General features: G+C 45.5%; 1 protein-coding gene across 2 annotated transcripts in view; it reads left to right on the top strand.

Annotated features, from left to right (window-relative positions):
- Positions 1-21,324, top strand: part of ITGB5 (integrin subunit beta 5) — a 123,920-nt gene that overhangs the window by 29,017 nt on the left and 73,579 nt on the right. For both annotated transcript variants that reach the window (XM_081024733.1, XM_081024734.1), the window contains exons 4-5: positions 2,757-3,006; positions 10,508-10,676. In XM_081024733.1, coding sequence (XP_080880859.1) covers positions 2,757-3,006; positions 10,508-10,676 — 419 coding nt within the window. The remainder of the gene's footprint in view (positions 1-2,756; positions 3,007-10,507; positions 10,677-21,324) is intronic.

Below are 21,324 nucleotides of genomic sequence, written 5' to 3'. Positions count from 1 at the left end.
TTTAATGCCAAGAGATTTCTTACTTCAGAATAAAGGGCCTCTTAGTGTACAAAGAGACCTATATATCACATCTTGTTTCCCTCTTTGCCTTCATGCCTGGAAAATTGGGCATTAAATTTAATGGCCAAGGCTGTAGCGTCTCACCCTCACATTTCTGGTCGGATTTTCTCTCTGTTTTTAGCCCCACAGGAAATTGCTTTGACTTTTGGGGAAACTAAGGATAAGTTTTCCTTGTGTAGAAGCATTTGTAGGGTGTTTATATACATTGTCTCCTCTAATCCCCACAAAAAATAACGTGCTCCCCATTTTACTGATCCAGAAACTGAGCAGCATGCGTGCTGAGTCCTTGGTGACAAGATCTGGATTCCAACCCAGTTCCCTCTTCCTCTTTCCTCCTGTGGGTGGCTCCCTGAATCCAAGCCCGTTTTCTGTTTCCTGGTCCTAAAATGCTCATCTGCTAATTACTCATAATCCACAAAGAGGTGGAAGTGGATTCTGGATAAAAGAGGGTGTAGCTTGGTACTTCTGGGGGAAGGGCACAGGTGACAGAAAATGCAGAGACCCTGCCAAAAGGTCATGGGATTGGACAGAAGGGACGTGATTGCAGGCTCTGGCCATTGGGGGTCTGTGTTCTGCCCATGCAGAGGAGGGTTTCCACTGCCCCCAAGTTTCCCCCCCCTTCCCCCACTGTGATGGGAGGGACCCTATGCAGTGACCTGTAGTGTCTGATGGGAACCAGAGACAGACAGTGATTGCAGCAGTTCGGAATTCATTCTGGAAGAAAGCTCAAACATTCATCCATTTGCGCCACAGTCTGATGGTTTTTAAAAATAGGCTCATACCAACAGGTAACCCAAACTACATCAATCTGGAGGCAGCTAGAACAGTACATGTAAAGACAAGTCAGGGCAAGCCCGCGCAGTGCTGTCACTCGGGCTACAAATAGTAAGTATAATAATCGCACTTCATTTGTGCAGGCTCCTACCCACATGAGTGCTTCGTAGCCTTAATCAGTGCTTTGCTGTTACTCGTTTTATTTTATATTTAAGGAGATGGAGGCTCACTCAGGTGGCACCCCTACTCAAGGGACAGAACTGGAACTTGGACTGAAATCTTTTGGTCATTTGATTCTTCATGGTCTAGTTAATGAAATCCATCTTGTCTGGGGTGGGAGGAGGAGAGGGAGCACGGAGGATTGGGTTCTCTGTCCTGCAAGTTCAAGAAGGCTCCAGCTTGCTGATTGTCAGCTAGAGGTACAATATTGGTATCTCTGAGGCATGATGCCGGCAGATCAGGCGTGGACCCCTTGGGTGGGAGTGAGGCCACCTTCACTATTGCACCTCTGAACACACAGAGTACATCCGAATTTCAAATGTGTGTGGACGGTTCTTCTATCCAAAGAGTTCAAGGGTTTCCCTTGGTGCCTCTGAAAGGCTAATCAGCCCAAGGGCAGACAGAATCACCTGGTATGATTTTGCTTCTTGACGCTGGTTCTAAACAATGTGTTTTTAGAGATTATGAAATGATGTAGAATTGTTATCCTGGCATGAGTCCGTCTGATATTGCGCTGACGTGGACCTTTCTATACACCCTGAAGGTTAGATTGTAGAGGCCACACCTTCCAGACATTGGCTTTTTTCTTTCTTCTTTCCTCTGAATTAATTCCCCTTTTCTCTGTCTGTTAGCTATCTTGTCATAGAACCAAAAATTATTTTCTTGTAGCTGGTAGACAAATCCAGTGGTGTTTCTTTCTTGCTTTCTTTTTTCCCCTTTGGAGGGGGCTAAAATTTGGGATCTGTCTTCTTGTATTTACACATATAATTTCTGATGATAATGATTGGTGTCTGTGATGTTCCAAAACATCAAATATGTCCAAGAACTAAATACTATTGTTTGATAAATAGCTAGGGAAATAGAAATAGGTGACATGGTACAAGCATGCCATTTGTGTCCTTTTGGGGTATTTTTTTTTAATTAGTTTCAGGTGCACAAGACAAAGTAATACTTAGACGTTTATCATTTATATCCCTCACACCGTGTGAACCCCCTCCCCCATCCACTATCCCTCTGACATCGTACACAGCCATTACATTTCCACTGTCTCTATTCCTAATGCTGTACTCCGCTTCTTGTAAGTATATATATATAAAATTATAGTTGGCATTCATTATTGTTCAGCTTCATCTTCAGGTGTACAGTGCAGAGATCAGGCATTTCCTTTTGGGGTGTTTTAAGTATCTTTGTATCCCCACCCTCCATTGCCTTGTAATCTGTCTCTTACCCACCTCAGTTCTTACTCACCGATGTCTGTACCCTTCTTTTGTTAATTTCATGCCCATTTTCTATTTCACACACACCTTTCCAGTCTCCTCCTGGCCACGTTCCCACCTTTCTCTGAAGTTCATGTGTGGTTGGTGGGCTATTCTCACCGAAATTATGTCTGTGGACTTGTCTGGCTCATTGTACACCAATTACCCAAGTGTCCTTTCAGCTGAGAAAACAGAACACCATTAAGGAGACTGGTTGTTAAAGAGTTTCCTTAGAAATGCTGAGCCAAGTATTTGGAAGGAGAAACTAGGGTTTCATCTTCAGCACACATACTCCCTTCTGTCATTCTTCTTCCAAGAAAAATATTTCTTCTGAGAGACACACAGAAGAAAAGTAAGAGGTGGATCAACTTTGAAAACAAAATCCATCCCTTCAGCCCCCAGCAAGTTGGGTGACCTCTAACGTGCACGGCCTCTCTGTTGGCACAGGTGACAAGACCACCTTCCAGCTGCAGGTCCGACAGGTGGAGGACTATCCCGTAGACTTGTACTACCTGATGGACCTCTCCCTGTCCATGAAGGATGACTTGGACAACATCCGGAACCTGGGCACCAAGCTTGCTGAAGAAATGAGGAAGCTCACCAGCAACTTCCGGTTGGGGTTCGGGTCTTTTGTGGACAAGGACATCTCTCCTTTCTCCTACACAGCACCGAGGTACCAGACCAATCCATGCATTGGGTAAGTGACCGGCTGTCCTTCTATTGGGTATTTAAGGATGGGCAATGGAGGAGCTGGAGAACTTAGCCCAAAGAAAGGACTGGGGGGGCAGGGCATGTTTAGGAAGGAGAACCAGACTTAGGTGTTTAATCTGATTAACGATGACTCAGTTCTGCCCTCCCCCTATGCGTGAACTGTCAGGTTGCCTGAAGATGTAAGGATCATAACTCATTTGTTTTCCTGTCTGCCTGATACAGAACTGTTTGCTACATTAATAGATTTTAGAGAATATTTTCAGGAAGTTTTGGACCCAGGTGACCAATGAGGGAGCAGGCAGAACAACTTAAGTGTTCCCCTTGTTTGGAGTGACTGACATGCTTGGGATAAGTGAATTCAAAGTCTGTCCCTGTTATAAATAACTACAACTTATCTCCACAAAACAAAATGAAAACCTTGTGCTTTAAACGTATGATATTTTCCCCCAACGTAAGTCAAGTACTTGAATTAGAAAATATTTGACAATATTATTAGCAAATAGGAGTTTCTAACTGCTGCAACAAACACATCCAAAAGTATGTAATGTCTTAAACTTGATGGAAGTTTATTTCTTGCTCACCTAAGTGCACATGGGTCTCTGACCAGTGGACACCTTTCCTCCAAGCAGGGACTCAGGGATCCAGGCTTCATCCATTCTGTGCTTCACCATCTTCCACATGTGGCTTCTCAGGTCGTCATGCCTGGAGGATTACTCATAGGGGGATCTTATGGGCAGGACTGAGTGGTCTTTGCCTCTTCTCCTACGTTTTAGTCTAAAGAACTGTGTTCTAGCAAGGAGACTGGAAACCCGTTTAGCTGTGCCCCTGAAGAAGAGGAAATGGGATTAGTGAACAAGTCTCTGCCAAGGTATTTGTGTATGGGAGACGGAGAGTCACATCCTCCAATCCCCTTAACAACCTCTATGAGGTTGGTTTGTTTCCCTTCTCGTCTTTCCAGTATCCTTTACATGTCGAGATTATACAATAACTGAGACTGAAGTTCTTACCAAGTGTCAAACACCATACCGAATACTTTACATGGATTATCTCTTTTAAATCTCATAGCCATCTTTTGAGGTCTCTAAGGTAGATGTGAACCATATTTTAAAGATGAGGAAACTGAGGTTTAAAGAGAATAAATAACTTACCCAGTATTACACAAATTGTAAGATGTAGACTTGGGATATGAATCAAGACAAACTACTTCCGGAATCTACCTTTCCATTAATATAGTGCTTGTTTTCCCCAGTCCAAATCACACTACAGCAAGCACACTTTACCTGAGTCTGAGTAATAATACCCGTTCCAAAACCATCCAGCCCTGTAGGCACTTGTCTAAGGGTCATGTTAGGCTGTGCTGCAGTAACGAACAATCCTCCAACCTCCCGATCTCAGTGGCTCAACACAATGAAAGTTTATCGCTTTTACAAAATCTGATGAGGGTTGAGCTACTTTCTATGGCAGCTCTCCTTCTAGTGGTGACTCAGGGATCCAGGCTCCTTTCATCTTGTGAAGTCACTTTTGATTCTTGGTCTCCTTGGTTGCCCCTAGGGGAAGAGAGCTGTTCTTAAGCCGTTGAGTCTGTCTAGCCCTTCAACTGATCTTCGGCAGCCTCAGCAACTCCCAGCTTGGATTGGGCTGGGTGGTTGGGGTGACGTGGTGTTTATGCCGGTGGTATATGTTCTTCTGAAACCTTCCTGATCCTTCTGTATACTCTCCTAGAAGCTAATTTAGATCTTTTCCTGGGGTTGGGAACCGACATGATGGAAAAACCAATAAGATAAGAAAAAGTTTTAAATACAAATGAGATTTTAAGTTCCTTAACCATGAAGAAGCAGTAGGTGTCATCATTTGCTGGTTTAGCGTCCTACTGGCCACAGGTGGTGCTGGCATTATTACCTTGGTCCTCTCTCCAAGGCCCTTTTCAGTGGAGTCCCAGTGCCAAATGTCTGATTATTGGCATTCTGCTACTTACCAGGAGCACCAGCGTCTTCACCAACTTTTTTCAGTTCATTCAGAGTAGTGATTTTATCTGCTTCTTTTTATTTCTGCCCTCTGGTTGGGCCCTGTCTCCAGACAGAAGGTTGTTTCTCCACTTTCATTCTTCTGTGGACCATTTACTAACTGTGAGATGCTAGATGGGAAGCTGGCAGAGGATGAAAGACTGAGTCTGGGCACTCAGCATTTGAATTCAGGTTATAACACACGACTTATTCAGAGCTTCTTCTCTAAGCCTTGGAAGGCAGAACCAATTTCAGACAGTAAAAGTCTTGACTGTGAGTACAAGGCACACTGAAAAGCTGCTTGTAAGACAGGAAACTTAGGGAAGAATTGGAGTTTTGAAGGAAACATCACATCTAAGGCAAATCTCTCTTCTCTGAACTGGGCAACACATGGGGAGTCACTTTTTGGCTCAGTGAGCAGGCTGAGATTTATATCTCAGAGTGTCCTCAGAGAGGCCCCACTGCTCCTGGGGGAGGACAGAGCAAGCTGGGGGATGCAGTCTGGCTGTTCCTGTGCCTGATCTGCCTGTACCTGTGCTTTGTCTGCCTTTCTGAGTTTTGATGACACTGTAAATTAGTTACAAACATTTAAAAAATAGAAGATTTAACCTAGGATAACCAGGATTCCTAGGTTTTCTTGAACAAACTGGAAGGTCTGGTAAAGCTGGGCTTATTCCACATGTCGTTTGGCTGCCGCAGTCCCTACCACTCCCTCTTGCCTCCCAGCTGGCCTGCTTCACTGGTTTACGTTCCATGCCTGGCTGGACGTTGTCTGTGATCCTAGTCTACTTTTTCCCTTTAGCATTGTGGAGAGGAAAATCAAGCTGCAGTGGCACCTTCAGTTAGTTTTTTCTTAGCTGTGGTGGTGGGAGCAGTGAAGCAGCTCCCAGGAAGTTTTGGAGGGGATGGGGGAGTCAGGAGAAGTGACTTAATCACCTCTGCAGGACATCTCGGAAAAGAGAGCCAGTTTTTCATGGGGCTTTCGTGAGGTTAGTCCCTCCTCCTTCTACTCCAGATGTTTCTGCCAAGGGATCAAGCTCCTAGACTCATCCCTTCCCATCTTAGAGTGCGCCAGAAATGCCAGAACCGAAGCAAGCAGTACCAGGGCTGCCGCAGGAGAAAAAGATGTCAAGTAATTTAATCATAAGATTAAAGAATGGTTTAATTGCTATTCTGAGTAATAGGAGTAGTGTCACTGGGAAGAGTCACATGATGTCCACTGATACAGGAGTTGGAGGATTAATCTGGCCCGTTACTTCTAGTTGTGAACACGTTGTCTTTTGTTAGCGGTATTGGGCTCTTGTTGGAATACGTGTCATATCTCATCCATACGTGGAATCTAAAAAAGTTGAACTCATAGAATCAGAGAGTAGACTGCTGATTGCCTGGGGCTGAGAGGTGGGGGGTGGGGGAAATGGGGAGATGTTAGTCAAAGGGTACCAACCTCCGGTTATCAGATGAATGCTTTCTGGGGAATCGAATGTACAGCATGGTGACGCTAGTTAACGATACTAGAAATACATACGTGGGTACTTGTGTATTTGCCAGTTGTCAGGAGAGTAGTAGATCTAAAATGTTCTCAGCCCACACACAGAAATGGAAATACTTGGTTTGCTTGTTTTGTTTCATCAGAGAATGCATCCTTATCTTGAAAATTCTCACACGTTGTCTCTGATGCCTCTCTCCTAGTCTCTTCCATTTTCTAACACTATTAGATGTCTCTCATTTTAAACTTCATGTTTTTAAATTTTTCTCCCATGATTTCTACCACTTTTTTTCCTTAAGCTGCACAATAAGAAATTTCTTCCAGTTTACCATTTTTTCCTTCCGTTGTTTTTTTTTTTTTTTCTCTTCTGTTGTTTTAATCCATACACTGAAGTTTCATTTTTGAATTTCAGTGACTGTATTTTTTATTTGGTTCTTTTTCAGACTTCTGTTTTTCATACTATTTTTTTTCACAGCCTCCTGATTGGTTTCTTCCCCCCTAATAATATCCTGTTCTGGTCTTTGGTATTATCTCTTCCTCTCCTTGAATATTTTAAATATCCTTGCTTTAAAGTACTCCATCTGATTCAGTTATCTCTACTTCTTGAACTGCAGACCCTTCAGTGTGTTGAATTTGCTGCCATTCTTTCATTCTTTCGTGGTGGTTTGTTTCTATAACTTTTTCATTAGCTCCTCTTCATCAGAGGGTTGCGTACCCCAGGTGTGTCGGCCTCCCTGCAGGGTGGTTTTCTATTTGCGGCTGCCAGGATACTCCAGGTATCACTGGGACTAGTTTTCCTGTTCATTTCTCAGCTGGGGGTTTCTTTGCCATAAAAGTAGTGAATTATGACTTGCTCTGGCCTGGAGTTGCAGTTGTTATGGGTGATTCATCTCACTCTTGGCTCTCAGTGGATCCTCCCTCTTTCCCAGGGCAGTGGTTGGAATTTTTCCGCTTTTGATGTTAGCGACAGGGCAGCTCTTCGTAGCGCCCTGCTTCATGCAGAGAGCTGCACTCCGGTGCTGGGCCTGGCGAGGGCCTGAGGCTCATTGACCTTGTCAGAATCCTGCCCCCAGTGCTTAGGACCTCTGTCAGGTCCTGACACGGGGAGCTCTCTGCCGTGAGCTCCTGCTCGCTGCCCACCTTGTCTCTTACGTTCATTCATTCGTTTGATGTTTTCTTCTTCATTTCTGGCACCTGGAATTTCCCTGCTAGGCTTCCAGTCTTGACTACATATTAACATTTGTAAAAATTCTACTTTATCCAGCAGTTCTATATGATTAGAGTAAGTGGGGAGTTCTTTCCTTGTCAGCTTGATGCATAATAGTCTTCTGAAGCATTAGATTGTTTTCTGGATTTGCCTAGATCTAATGTCTTCAATTGGATTGACTTTTTATATACCCATGTTCCCCCAGGCTCTTTGAGCATATATATATATATATATATATATATATATATATATATATATATATTTATATATTTATTTATTTATCTTATTGGTTCATAATTCTTAATTTAGTCCCTGTTTGTGTGGCCCTAAACTGGGGCCCTACATCACAGACACAGGGTGGGGGTGGGAGGGTTTCCTGACATGAGACCCTCCCCGCCAAATACCCCAATCCTCAGGTCACTCAGGCAGTTATTCCAGGGGTTAAACTAAATGTCATGTGACATCATATTTCAGTGACTATGGAGACATTCAACAGGGTCTGGGTGACGAAGTTGTTTTCCTCTAAGAGGTGCCACTAATTTGCTTGTAGTAAATTCTCTTCAACGAAGGCTTCTCTTTGGCAAACACATTTTCTAATTCCTAATTACTTAATAGAAATTCTCCACAGTAGAAAATCATCTACCGTTGACCCTTGAACAACACAGTTTTGAACTGAGCAGATCCACTTACACGTGGATTTTTTTCAATAAATACATACAGTACTGTAAATGTATTTTCCCTTCCTTAGGATTTTCTTAATAACATTTTCTTTTCTCTAGCTTACTTTATTGTAAGGACACAGTATATAATACCTATAACATACAAAATATGTGTTAACCAACCTTTTATGTTATCAGTGAGGCTTCTGGTCAACAATAGGCCATTAGTAGTTAAGTTTTTGGGGAGTCAAAAGTTATATACAGCACCCTAACCCCTGCATTATTCAAGGGTCAACTGTACTTATTGCCGTTTACAGGAACGTAAGGGAAGAGGTGAAAAATGCTGAGCTGATTTAGCCGAGCTTTTCACAGCTTTTCTGGTTTTCTCATTGAACAATTGTTATTCTGTTACAACCTTTCCTCAACCAGCCTGATCAACCATGACAGTTAACACACACCTGAAATCCTAAATCATGTACCAGAATGACCCAGAAGGGTATAGCTGCTTAGAGGAAGAATGAGAGGGAAGTGAGAGTTTGTGTGTATTTACTTCCTCCTGGGCCTGTCCATTTGTCAAATGATCTCAAATGGGACCTCAGCTCAGTTCTTTCTTCCAACTGGGAATGTAAGTTCCATGACCCTTCTCTTTATGACAAAATGAGACAGGGATGAAAAGTTTGGGTGGCCCAAAGCATGAGTTATAGGAATCTGACCTGTGCAAGCACAAGCTGCAGGTGAAGATTTGGGAGCAGGAGGAGGGGGTGAAACAAAGGACAGGCAAGTGGGGAAAGCCTCTAGCTGCTGCCCGTCTGGAGACAAGGATGTCCAGAGCCAGCTTGTGGCGAATGACTGTGGTGGATGGAGCAGGCACTGTTGGTCCCAAAGAATGAAATGGCTTCTTGGAAAGCCAGAGATTGCCTCTTGTGAGGAGGAGGGGAGCCTGTCCAGACCTGCCCTGGAAGCTTGCTTTCTTGGCGGCTGTTAGGCAGGGTCCCCTAGTAGTTGCTAAACCTGTTCGCCTTCCCCGTGTATATGGCTTCTTTGGATGATAAAGCCTTCCCACAAGGCCTCTCTGTTAGTGTTTGTTTTTCGTCTTCTGTTCTGAAAGGGGCTTCCTGAACATGTCCACAGAACTGCACAGTCTGGTCCAGCTGGACTTCCTGGCCTTGTGGGCTTAGCCCATTCTTGCCCTTACTCCCTGCACTGCAGCTCCAGTGGCCTTCCCTCATCTTGGGGCTCTCTATGCTCCCTACTGCCATGGGGCTCATCTCTGGCTAGGACCCTCTTCCCTCTCCCCTTTACCTAGTGAACCCGTTTGTGAAACAGTGTAAGGCCTCGCTTCCTATTTCATTGGTTATATATCAAGCTGAAACTTCTAGAACTATAACTGGGATCTAACTTCCTCCAGGAATGGGGCTGCTTGGGATCTCTATTGCAGATTGAAGATAAGATTGCCCAATATTTCAGGAGAAAGACATAGCATTAACCTACTACTGAGATGTAATACTTCCTGCTTTCCAAATTTCCAGGTATAATTGTCCATTTGAAAATGGTTGGTTTTGAAATGATTTCTGTTGCATGTAGGAGAGCTGATAGTTTATCACTGTGATATTTATACATGAATGAAGATGTAGAAGAACATTTTCATTCCTTTTCCACTTGGCATTGGCTTGTGTGCCAGCATGTCCTGGTGGTCTCTGAGGGGGTTGAAATGAAGGGGCTATGTGATCTTTGCCCCGAGGCAGCAGCAGAGTTGCCGACGCGGGTTTCATAGAGTAACTCACATTGTCTGCACTTGACATTGCCCACCTTCCTCAGCCCAAAGGGCTTTCCCCTCTGTGCTGCGTGGCTTCTCCATGTTGTAGAGAATGACAACATGAGTGCTGTTGCCCACTTACTTCCTTTGAATCATTTGTCGATTCCATTCACTAGCAACCTGGTATATGCTGTCTTACCCCTTTAAGGCCTGAGTAGTTTGGAGAGTAGAGACTATGCTGTTTCTCTTTTGTTCTCCCCACTGTGCCCATCCCACAGTAGGTGCCGGGTAAATATTTATTGGTTCCCAGAATACTTGGTTGTTTAAGATGTAGAGACAAAAATTGAAAAATGACTCTTCTCTTCTTTCTCACTAGTTACAAGTTATTCCCAAACTGCGTCCCCTCCTTTGGGTTCCGCCATCTGCTGCCTCTCACGGACAGAGTTGACAGCTTCAATGAGGAAGTTCGGAAACAGAGGGTGTCCCGGAATCGCGATGCCCCTGAGGGGGGCTTTGACGCAGTACTCCAGGCAGCTGTCTGCAAGGTAACTTTCCTTCCTGGTCCTACATCTGCATGGGAGGTCAAGGGGGGGAGCATCCAAGGGGCCGCTGGCACTGCCTGTAGGAAATGGTAGATTTTAATGACCCCAGCATGTGGTTTCCCATCTACTCTTACATCAGAGGATGAGCTCAGTGAAATCCACAGCAATCAAATCAGCTGGAGCTCAGGAATGGATTGGGGCTGGTGTCCTTGTGTCAGGGTGTGGCTGTGTGCAATGGGATGCTGTCTGCCAAGAGACAGCTGTTCTGTGTTTATGTATTTGGCTTTTTTTTTTTTTTTATCTTTTCAGGGGAAAAAAAAGGAAAGGTCAAGCCAAATGCTTAGAAGTTTATAGAGCTTTCTGGCCCAATTTTGGTAAACCTTAAAGATTGCTCTATTGGGGCATCTAGCTGTAAAGGAGACTTGCACGTCATCTTTGGTTGCATTTCTGTTTGTTTTTCTCCTGCTGCTCTGTGATATGTGAATCTAGAGGGAGGGCATAGACTTAGGTCAGAAATGAACTCATGCTTTGAGAGGTTCCAATCTCAGCAAAATATATCATTGGAATGTTGCTAATAACTTATTCCTAACATAATTTTCTATTGTCAAAAGAAACCAATACCAATAACAAAACATAAAAATAAAAATCACTCTTGAATTTGCTATCCCAACACATACTTTCAAAAATTTTCTATAGTGGTCATCATAGAGCGTGTATAATTGGCAGTGCTTTCTTGAAACTTTAAGCAGGCTTGGCAGTAGGGCAGTGGTTGGGACTCATGTTTGGACGATGGTTGGGGACGGAGGTTAGGACTCAGTTTAGAGAAACTGCAGTCATTAGCTGCTATTCATTTACTAGGCGATAAGCACTCAATTGTCCACTGACATGTTTCTGACTCTAGAGTGCCTGTGTTCAGTGTGTCACACTCTCACTTTTCTTCCTTTAATCCTTGACAGGGTGATAAGAGAGCCATAGTCGTCCTTTCTGAAATAAAAACCTGAAATGGTAGGTAGAGAGGGATAAGGGGAAGGAAAAATGTGAAGGAAGCAGCACTGTCTCCTGTCGTCCTCTTCTCGGTCCCACCTTGGTTCCACTGGTCATTCGCTGCATCCTTGGGGCCACCGGGGGAGGAAGGTCTCACAGTGGCCCCCTCTCCAGGATGGCTACAGAGTGGCCCCTTCCCAGCTGCTGGCAGAGCCAAATGGTTTCATGCAGAGGTCCCTGATGCTTTGTAGCAGTCCAAGAAAGCCAGATGGGACACAGCTAGAATGTGTTCAGCTCTTAATCTTTCAAAGACGTTACAAAATAGTTTATAGATTTGCTTCAGAGAGAAAAATTGTATTTTGACTGGCATTCAGACATTGATTGCATGAGGCGTTGTCTTCACAGACATTCTGCCAAATTTCGCTTCTTGGCAGGGATGAATAGTAAGTAGTGCAGGGAAAACAGAGTATCCCTCTCTTCTCCTCATCTTGAGAATTTTGTGGGTTTTCTTTTTGGGGGAAATAAATCACCCTTAAGGCTTAGGGGAAAAAACCCAATGACAGGCCTAAGCAGTGTCCAGTTATATTAATTCTGTGTAATTAGATTAATCAGAAAGGCATGATTGAATGCTTGAAGCACAGTGGTCTTTGAGTTCCTCTTGTGCTGACCCAGACTCATGAAAATATTCGCCCCTTTGAAAACTCACATTTCAAGACAGAGCATTTCAGAGGAGATGCTGGCAGGTTTCTTAAAGGTGTTGCCTTGTACCTCATATGTGAATTAGTGTTGGCTCAGGCACTCTGTTGACATGTTCTCTTCTTCTCCCCCATGGCCCTTTACAATAGAGAATACCTGCAAAATTACTAATTGCTTGGAATTATGTAGTTTGTGAGCCACCAGCTTCTCCACCTTTTCTTTTCCTTTGTGCTGTCAGTTTATATTGGGATACATGGAAAGCAATTTCTTTTTCACTTGAAATCACCTATTTATAACAAATGTCATCCTTCCTGGTTCCCCGCAGCCTTCCTTATAGTAGCCAAATACGAAACAGAGATTGTGGCCTACCTTTTCATGATGACTATGCAGCACTCATACCTTTAAAGAATATTGAAGGACTTGAATAATGCTTAAGATAAATTAAGAGGGCAGTGGAAAGCAAGTGATAAAACACTAAGAACAGTACGATCCTATTTTGCAAACAAAAGAAAGAAAAATATTGGAAATACGGAGACCAAAGTTACCACAGTAGTTGCCTTCAGTGATAGGAATGTATGTGTTTCATTTTTTTCTTTGTGGTTTTCAAAATTTTATATTTATCTAAATTCCCGCAATGAATATGTATGATTTGTTTATTCTGGAACCTTTCAAATATACAAAAATAGAGAGAATAGTGACATTAAACCCCATGTACCCATGGTCTATCTTTAACTGTCTCGACTCATGGCCAATCTTGTTTTATTTGTTTTGTCCCCTATTATTTGAAGGAAATCCCGGATGTCATTTGTTTCAATGATATTTAGATTTTTAATGATAATTCGATTTCAATAATCAGATTTGGAAGTTTCAATAATAATTAGATTTCCATTTCAGTAATTAGACTTTTAATTTCAATGATAGATTTTTTTTTAAGTTGTTTTTTTCTTGAAGTCCTGGGCATACCTTGCTTTGTTTACTGAATTTTCTGCCTCCTCCTGATTTGCCCAGATTAAAGGCCCTTCCACGTAATCCTGGAAACCGAATGAGACAGAGCCAGCAGGCCTGGAACCTCTGCCATTGGAGATGAGCCTCCCACAGGGCAGAGCGGCTGTGCCATCCGCCTGCAGCAGCACAGGCCCGCAGCTGATAACAGGCCCATCTCACAGCCCACAGGGGCTCTTTGTTCTGGTTCCTTTCTCACTCTGGTTTCCCTGGGATTGACTGTTAGTTAATCAACTTGTGAAACTTAGGGGTATGGGACTTTCACGTGATGAACCTCAAGTCCCACCTCTATGGCCTGCTCTGTGTTTCTCGGAAAGCTGTTCTTTGCAAACAGAAGGAAACTGTTTCTATATAGGATTCTATTTAGGAGAATGACTGTTTCTACGAGTGGAAGCTTTGAATTGCTGACTTTCCCCCAGCAGGTCACATTGCTGTGAGAGGCCATCTAATAACATTCACAGCTGAGGAATGCCCGTCCTCAGTGCAGGCATTTTTGTTCTAATGTGTCATACCCAGCTGGGTTGGAATGAGGGAATGTCACTGCCCTTCATTTCTTTTCTTTAATAAGTAGAAACCTATTATGGAACCTGTTTATACTTTTTCTTGGTCAGAATAATCGTTTCTCCCATTACCACTTTTGCTCTCCCAGGATTTTCTAGAACTTGATTCTAAGTTGTTTATTCTGCAGTTGTATAGGTGGAAGTATGATGCATGGTTCAGATTGGCACTATAGCTGCTTTCCAGTTTTTCCAAACAGGGAGTGCCTTTAGCCTGGGGAGATGGGAGGAGTGGCCAAGGAGCTCTGGTCCAAGTTGCCAGTCACCACTTGGCTTCTTTTCTTCATGGCATTCACCTTAAAGAAGTTACCTGCAAATTTGAGCTTGGCTGGGAACATCCTGTTTGCACAGAGGTCCACGGGCTGCTTTCTCCCATGAGACAGAAAACGAGATCTAAGCCACCCAGAGCATTTCCCTGTTGGTCTCAGCTTTGAGCACCCTCACATTTATCCTCCACACCCTTCAGACAGATTTTCTGTTTGAATCTCTCATGTCTCATTTTGCATTGTGTGTTAAGTTTTTAAAGCACTGTATGCCCTCTCAGAAACAGGCAGATGAGTAAGTTTACATGCTGAGTGAACCATCTTGGGAGTGGATTGGGCCCTTTATTCCTTTGCTGGTGAGACCATCCTGATATGCAATGGGGACCACAGCCCCGGGCAGCTGGAGGGACACCTTCACTCGGGCAAGACTTTCTCCATGGACCTCGGGAGGCAGAATACTAGCTGCCCTCACTGGACCATCATCCATGCTCCAGATGTTTTGTATACATCACCTCTGATTCTCACAACTGTTCCTCAGTATATGGGTGGTAGTTTCTCTTATAGGTGACAAAGTGAGCAGCACGGGGATTCATTACACTCATTTTTAGTAAAGGGGATTGCCAGGATCAGAACCAGATCTGATTGATTCTAAAGCCCATGCTTTCTCCACTCCCTGGTGCCTGGGCACTTTGGGAAGTAGCACAGTGCTGTGCAGAGGGGGAGGGCTCCACGTAGTCATGTCCCAATTCAAGCTCTGTCCCTTCTGCTACTGGCAGGCTCCCTCCCGAGAGGTCTGACCTCTCGGGACCTCAGAAAGCTCATCCGGAAAATGCAAGAAAGTGGGATTGGAAGGACATCTGCGGGATGTCCTCCAGCTGTGCTGGTCAGTGCTGCTTTTCACAGAGGACTGTCACAGCCCCACCCCCTTTGCTCAGAGCCCTTGATTTTGCTTTTTTGTCTCTCCTGGTTTAGGTTTGAGCCTCAGGCTGAGTGATAAAAGATGGCATGGAGTCAGGCATGGCTATGAGAGGTTTCCGCTCTGCACCCTCCCCCTTCCAGCCTCCTGCAGAGTTGAAATGGTTTCTTTTGGCTTGTTGCTTGCTTTCTTTTAGACCTCAGGCTTTTATTGTTTTTCTGAGCATGAGTTGAGAAATGTAGGAAATTGTTCTTCTTTCCTCGAGGTAGGCAGCCACCCCTGACACCTGTGTGTCACCTGAAGGGACTCCACCATGTGTTTTCTCTCCCTCCCTGGGTTATCAGCAGGCGCGACCTGTTTCTGCTAGCAGATAGACCCACAGTTTCTGGGGCTTGATCCAACCCAACCTGCTTGCTCTTCCTTTGGTTCAGGGTCTTGGTGAAATACCATGAAAGTTTTGAATTTCTCTGTGGCCTGCAGAAGCTACAGGGGGCTGTGTATGTAGGTTTGCAGGCCCTCTGCCCATGCAGCGTTTTTATTGGAGGTGGCGAAGGTTCTCCTAGACTTTCTGTTTGGCAGATGGTTGTAGTTAATGTACACTTTTGAATCACTCGACTGTTTTCATCCCTGAGGTGCTGTTTCTCTGTTGCCTCCTGCCTATAAACTGTGCTATGGGCTTCACTGCTCTCTCACAGCCGCTGGTTCTGACAAGAAGGATGAGAACTGACTGAATTACAACTCAGAATTATCAGCAGGGCACACATGAGAATTCACATCTCTCTCTTATCTTCCAGCATAAACCTCTCTTGCCTGCTTAGAAGGTGTCTGCACACCTTGGCTCCGCTGGCTGACGACAGCAGGGAAGAATCACCCTGGGGGAAGTTAAGTGTCCCCTTTGATGACTGAGGCTATGTATTTTTGTACCTGGCAAAATGTCAGTTTTCCATTGCCGGTGATGGGCTCCCTTTTGCTTTAAATGTCCATTTGGCAAAGAAGAAAAGAGACAAGGATTTATTCCTGGGACCTCTGGCTCTGCTCTCCCCAGCCTCGGTCCCTGGCCTTGGTGTTGCAGCCACAAGGACTTTGAGTCAATTACTCTGACTCATGGGAAGCTCTTTGCACAAGCTCTTTCCTCTACGTGGAGTATTTCTCCTCTGTATTCTGGCTTTTTATTTTTTTTTAAATTAATAGGCTTTATTGTGTAAGAGCAGTTTTAAGTTTACAGCAAAATTAGGCAGAGAGTACTGAGTACCCTTATAGCCTCTGTCCCCCACCCCACACAGCCTCCTCCATTATCAATATTCCCCAGCAGAGAGGTACACTTGTTACAATTGATGAGCCTACATGAACGCATCATTATCACCCAAAGTCTGTAGTTTACATTGGGGTTCACTCTTGGTGTACGTCCTGTGGGTTTGGACAAGTAAGTAATGACGTGTCTCCTGTTATAGTATCAGGCAGAGTCGTTTCAGTGCTCTGGAAGCCCGCTGCCTGTGTCGCCCTCCCTTCTCCCCTGAACCTCCTTTCCTTTTAATGTCTAACCTATGGCTGCTGACGGTTCGGACCGCCGCTTCCTTGTCTATGGGTCAGGGAAGCCTTCCTTAATCGATCCTCCCGACGAGGTCAGAGTCCCCGAGCAGCAGGCATTGGGCACATCCACTCCAGTTACCGTTGTATTTTTATTGGAGCCACTCTTGAGTGATGTCTGCCTCCCCTTTGAGACAGTAAGCTCCCTGAAGGTAGGGGCCCTGTCTCTTTTCTCACCACCATATATCCCCAGCGCTGAGCTCACTGCCTGGCACAGAACAGCGTCTCCTTAAACACTTGGTGAACAAGCAGATGCTTTGTTCTCACAGGCTTCCTGATGCTTCTGAAGTTCAGGTCCCTGAGGTCTACCTCCAAGCCCACCCATCCTCCCATCACACCGGGCTGCCTCTGTGTCCCAGGGCTGCACACATATCCATTAAAGCAGAAGTACTACAACTTGGCAGTACTTTCCAACTCAGTATTTATCAAGTGACCAGTAAGTCCACAGCGGCAGGTATTATAGAGAAAAGAAAAGATGAGAAAAAGTTTCTGTCCTCAGGGATTTGATTTGAGCTGCAGGTCTCCCAGAAAGCAAACGTTAGATGGAACCATATAAACTTACTGGCATTTGACTATCAAATATTTGACTATTGATAGTTTCTCCTGCAAAAAGAGAAAACTCATGTGGTTCAACTTTATATGTTGTAAATGTTTCTCTTCCTCAATTCAGATTGGCCTCCAGAGAGGCCACATCAGACTTGTCCTACTGCATGAGGCTGGGGCTTGGGCTCCAGATGAATGTCTAAATCCTGAGTCATAGGCCAAGATTTCTTTTCCCCAAAGGAAGAAATACTACACTTTTGCCCTCCTTAAGTTTAACCACGGAAAAGATATTTTGAAAAGATTTTTCATTGCAAAGTATAGATAGAGGCATGGAAAACTACTAATGAGAACATGTCTATTGTCAGGAAGTGATGGTAATAGGCTTGAATGTCAGCACTATTGGGGAAGCCAATCATAGAGGAATCTAACCTTGGTTTTCATTATGTGCTGTGTTGGAATTCCGACTCCTTGGTCCCAAACTCAGATCTGGTGTGGGGACTGCCCCCGGGCTGGTCATGTTGGTCCCCTTTCCTTCCTTATCTCATCCCCCAAAGCTGTTCTCTGTCTCAGTGCTTGTCTGAAAGGTTAATGTCCAGTGTTTTATTATGACTTTTGAAAAACTGGTCGAGTACTTACCGTGTGCAGGACACCTGTTACGGGCTATGAGGGAGGCACAGGGGAGTGAGCCGCAGTTCCTGGCCCGTGGGCACCGCTCCAGTTGGAAGACTGATGCCTGTATAACAACCTCAGGTACCAGGTACCAACAACCTGAGGTCCCCTCAGGTACTGGGGGAGGTCTGGCCCTTAGGACCCAGGGGTTGAATCACAGCATTCTTGTCCTTCAGGGGGTCACCTTGGCCTCTGCCTCCCCGTGTTTGCCCTGAGGCTCTGATGCTGATGACATTATTGATTACTGTTGCCTGAATGCTTTGTGAGTGCAGGCTCTATGCCAAGCGCTTCACAGAAGTGATTTCAGTTAATCCTTTGGAGGTGGTTCCACTCTCCTATTTTGGTGAGGAAACAATCCTAGAAAGGCGGAGTAGCTTCGCAAAGGTCTTACACCTCGAAATGACAGAGCCAGAGATGGACCTGAACCCACCAGGTCCAGAGTTCTTCATCTTGACCTTACAGTGCCTGCCACAGGGAGGGAGAAGTGGGAGGACTGCGCTTCCACGCAGAGCAAAGTCCTCATCTAAGGAACCATTCCAGTTTCCCATGTGACCCAGTTTGCATCTGGTAGGGCAGGACTGTCAGTCCCAGGGGAAGACCGTTCTACGTGCTACTGATCTCTGGAACTAAGAGTCCCCTGTTTATCAGAAACAGTTGTCACATGGCTCTGCCAACCCGTGGGATTTTCCAGAGGGACCACTTGTCCCATCCCAGGTCAGTGTGCTGATGGAGCCCAGCCCTTTGAGTGAGCTGATCTTTGCTCTTGACTTCCTTGTCTGTGAAATGGGAACGCTGATGTTTGCCTTCTCATTTGTAATTCATCAGGCGTCTCGGAACTATGGGTTCTGCCCTTGGTCTCACACAGATAGTACTGTAGAGACACTGTTTTAGATGGTGGGTCCATTTTAGCAGTGATGGAGCATGTGGCCGGTGACTCTTCAGTGACAACTGGGGCTCATGGGCCCTGTTGACATCTAGCCAGAGAGCTGTTTGTTTGGGTGACCATTAATTTTAATTAGACAGACTGACCTTGAGATCAGAAAATCCAGTCATTTAAAGCTAGTATTTCTGTCCTCACCGAAACTGCTCCCTGGATGGCATCTTGATTCTAGGTGCCCCTTGTGTTTTGAATACTGTTGACCAGAGATAGTACCATGAGTGTTGTCTCTGGACAACCAAGCCAAAGCGAGCAAGCCAGCCCACATTCAGGCAGCACCTGTGTTTCCTAAGGCAGCTGAGTGGGGCCCCTGCCTTTCTTAGATTCCCAGGAATTGGTGTTCTAGGCCCTCCCCTGCACTCTCCCTGCCTCTCTCACTTGTCATGCTCTGCCATGGTCCCTGTGTAAGCAAGTCACTGTGAAATGCATCTGGGGACCCACAGGCTTCAGTGGATCAGGTCGGAAGATTCAGCTTCCAAACATAGGACACGCCCTCCAGGGCCTGCAAGCCAAAGTCCCAGGCCTGTTCCCTCTGCTCGGCCAGACTGCACCGAGGAGACTACGTCTGCCTTTGGGGGCTGTGTTTAAGACAGACATCGATAGCAAGAGAGCAGGGGGGCGGGGAGTGGATGGTGCCAGGCCTGGAAACTATGTCCTTGGGGAGTGGTTAATGGTTAACCCGGAGGAGAGACACCACAGGAAGGAGCGGATGACCGGACATCAGATATCATTATAGCAGAGAGAGGGATAGACTTCTGGCTGTACCAGCGCACGTACCAGGGTATCACAGGGAAGCAGTTTTGACTACAACATAAGGAATAATTTTCTAACAAAGATGACTGCTCGGTAAGAGCAAGCTGCCAGATGTGGCAGTGAGTATATGTGGGCGTGCCAGATGAAAGATCCCTGCATTGGCTGGAGCTCGGGCGAGCCAATCTCTGGGGTTCCTTCCAAACTTCAGGTGCTACTATTTCCTCTGCCCAGTAATCCCTGGTGCTTTTGTTCTGCAGTAGCCCCATTCTAGCCTGTCTTCTGTGGCTCTCATCAGTTGATCTTCTAAGCTGCATTTGTACTTGGCCACCATGACCATGTATGCTCATTTGTGTGCCAAGCACAGCTTGCTTTGAACTGCTGCCTAGGAAAGCTTTCCCTGGCTCCCAATGGCTTTCCCATGGAGCCACTTTGCCATGTGGATAAAAGTCCAGATGGGGTGAGGCAGCTGTTCGGGGGACCCAGGGACAGATTAGAAGTGGGCAAAGAAGGGTGAAAGCCTGTTCTTGGTCCCTTGAATGACCTTCCTCCTTTGTCAGACCTTGCAGTTCCTGAGTGTGACTCCTTCCAACCCCAAAAACCAAATTGCCCCCTAAGCCAGAGGCTCATGTCCTCAAAGAGAAAAACCACATCCTTATTCCCTAGCCCTGTTTCTGTCTCTCCCCAGCCCCACACTCTCTGGGGCCAGATGTTGGAAGGGAACAAGCCAGCAAATCTGCTTTCATTCTTGGGAGGAGCCAGTTTCTACTTATCTTCTCAAAGACTGGAAGGCTTGGTCTTCCATCTCCATTCTACTTCCCATTTCTATGGACCACTGCTTTGGCTTCACTATTTTACAGAGTCCCACATTCCCCAGACGGACTTTCAGACCTGGCTGTGGAGGTCCTCCAGCAACCATCCCACTGCTCTGGCCCCCTCCCCCTCCCCACCCTTCTGAGCTTGTATCAGATGAGCCTGTGATCCTGCCACCACCCTTTCTACAATTCCCGTTAGTTTTCTCATATCTCAGCACATGGCAGATGACTGGATTACATGTTTTCACTTAAGATAGCCCCATAATGCTTCTCGTATCTACATGTTTAAAAGAAGATATTTATTAGACTCCAAAGCATATTAAATAGCTGGTGGAATTGTGAGTTATGTGGTTGAAGACTTGCAGACATTGTGAGGGAGGTTTTTTTGGTACCCAACCCCTATTTCATTTATGTCTTCATTCATTCGCTCCTTCCTCACGGAGTGCCGAGGATGGGCCAGGGTTCTCTGGTTGTTCTGGGACTGGGCCCCGCCCGCCTTTCTCTCTTCCCTCAGCTCCAGATCTCTGCTGCTTTCTGAGGAGAGAGCAGAGTTTGGGCAAATTCTCTGCTGAGTTTCTACCCTGAGAAAGTCCTCTCTGGCCCCATCCCTGGTTGGACTGGTTGGTCCCCACAAAACTAGAGGGTTTGCTTCCTGCAACCTGGATGGAATCAGAGATTTGGGCATGGACACACTTGTGTCCAGAGTCCATGGATGGCTGGTTTTCACCTAGCATGGCCACCTTCCCGCGTACCTGGCTCACCTGAAATAGCTGGAGTAAAGGTGGTCACAGAGCACATCCCCGTGGGCTGGCAGAATGCAGGCTGCTGGGCCTTGCCTGCTCGCACAGTGATTAGGAAGGCAGGGGACACGGCAGCACCGCCTGGAGGCTTCAGCTCAACACAGGTCATGAGAATGGACTACAAGAGAGAAC

Source organism: Rhinolophus hipposideros (genome assembly GCF_964194185.1).
Source record: "Rhinolophus hipposideros genome assembly, chromosome: 2".
In the NCBI taxonomy this organism is placed as follows: domain Eukaryota; kingdom Metazoa; phylum Chordata; class Mammalia; order Chiroptera; family Rhinolophidae; genus Rhinolophus; species Rhinolophus hipposideros.
The sequence above is the reverse complement of the archived record's forward strand: the minus strand, read 5'-3'. Positions and strand labels throughout refer to the sequence as shown.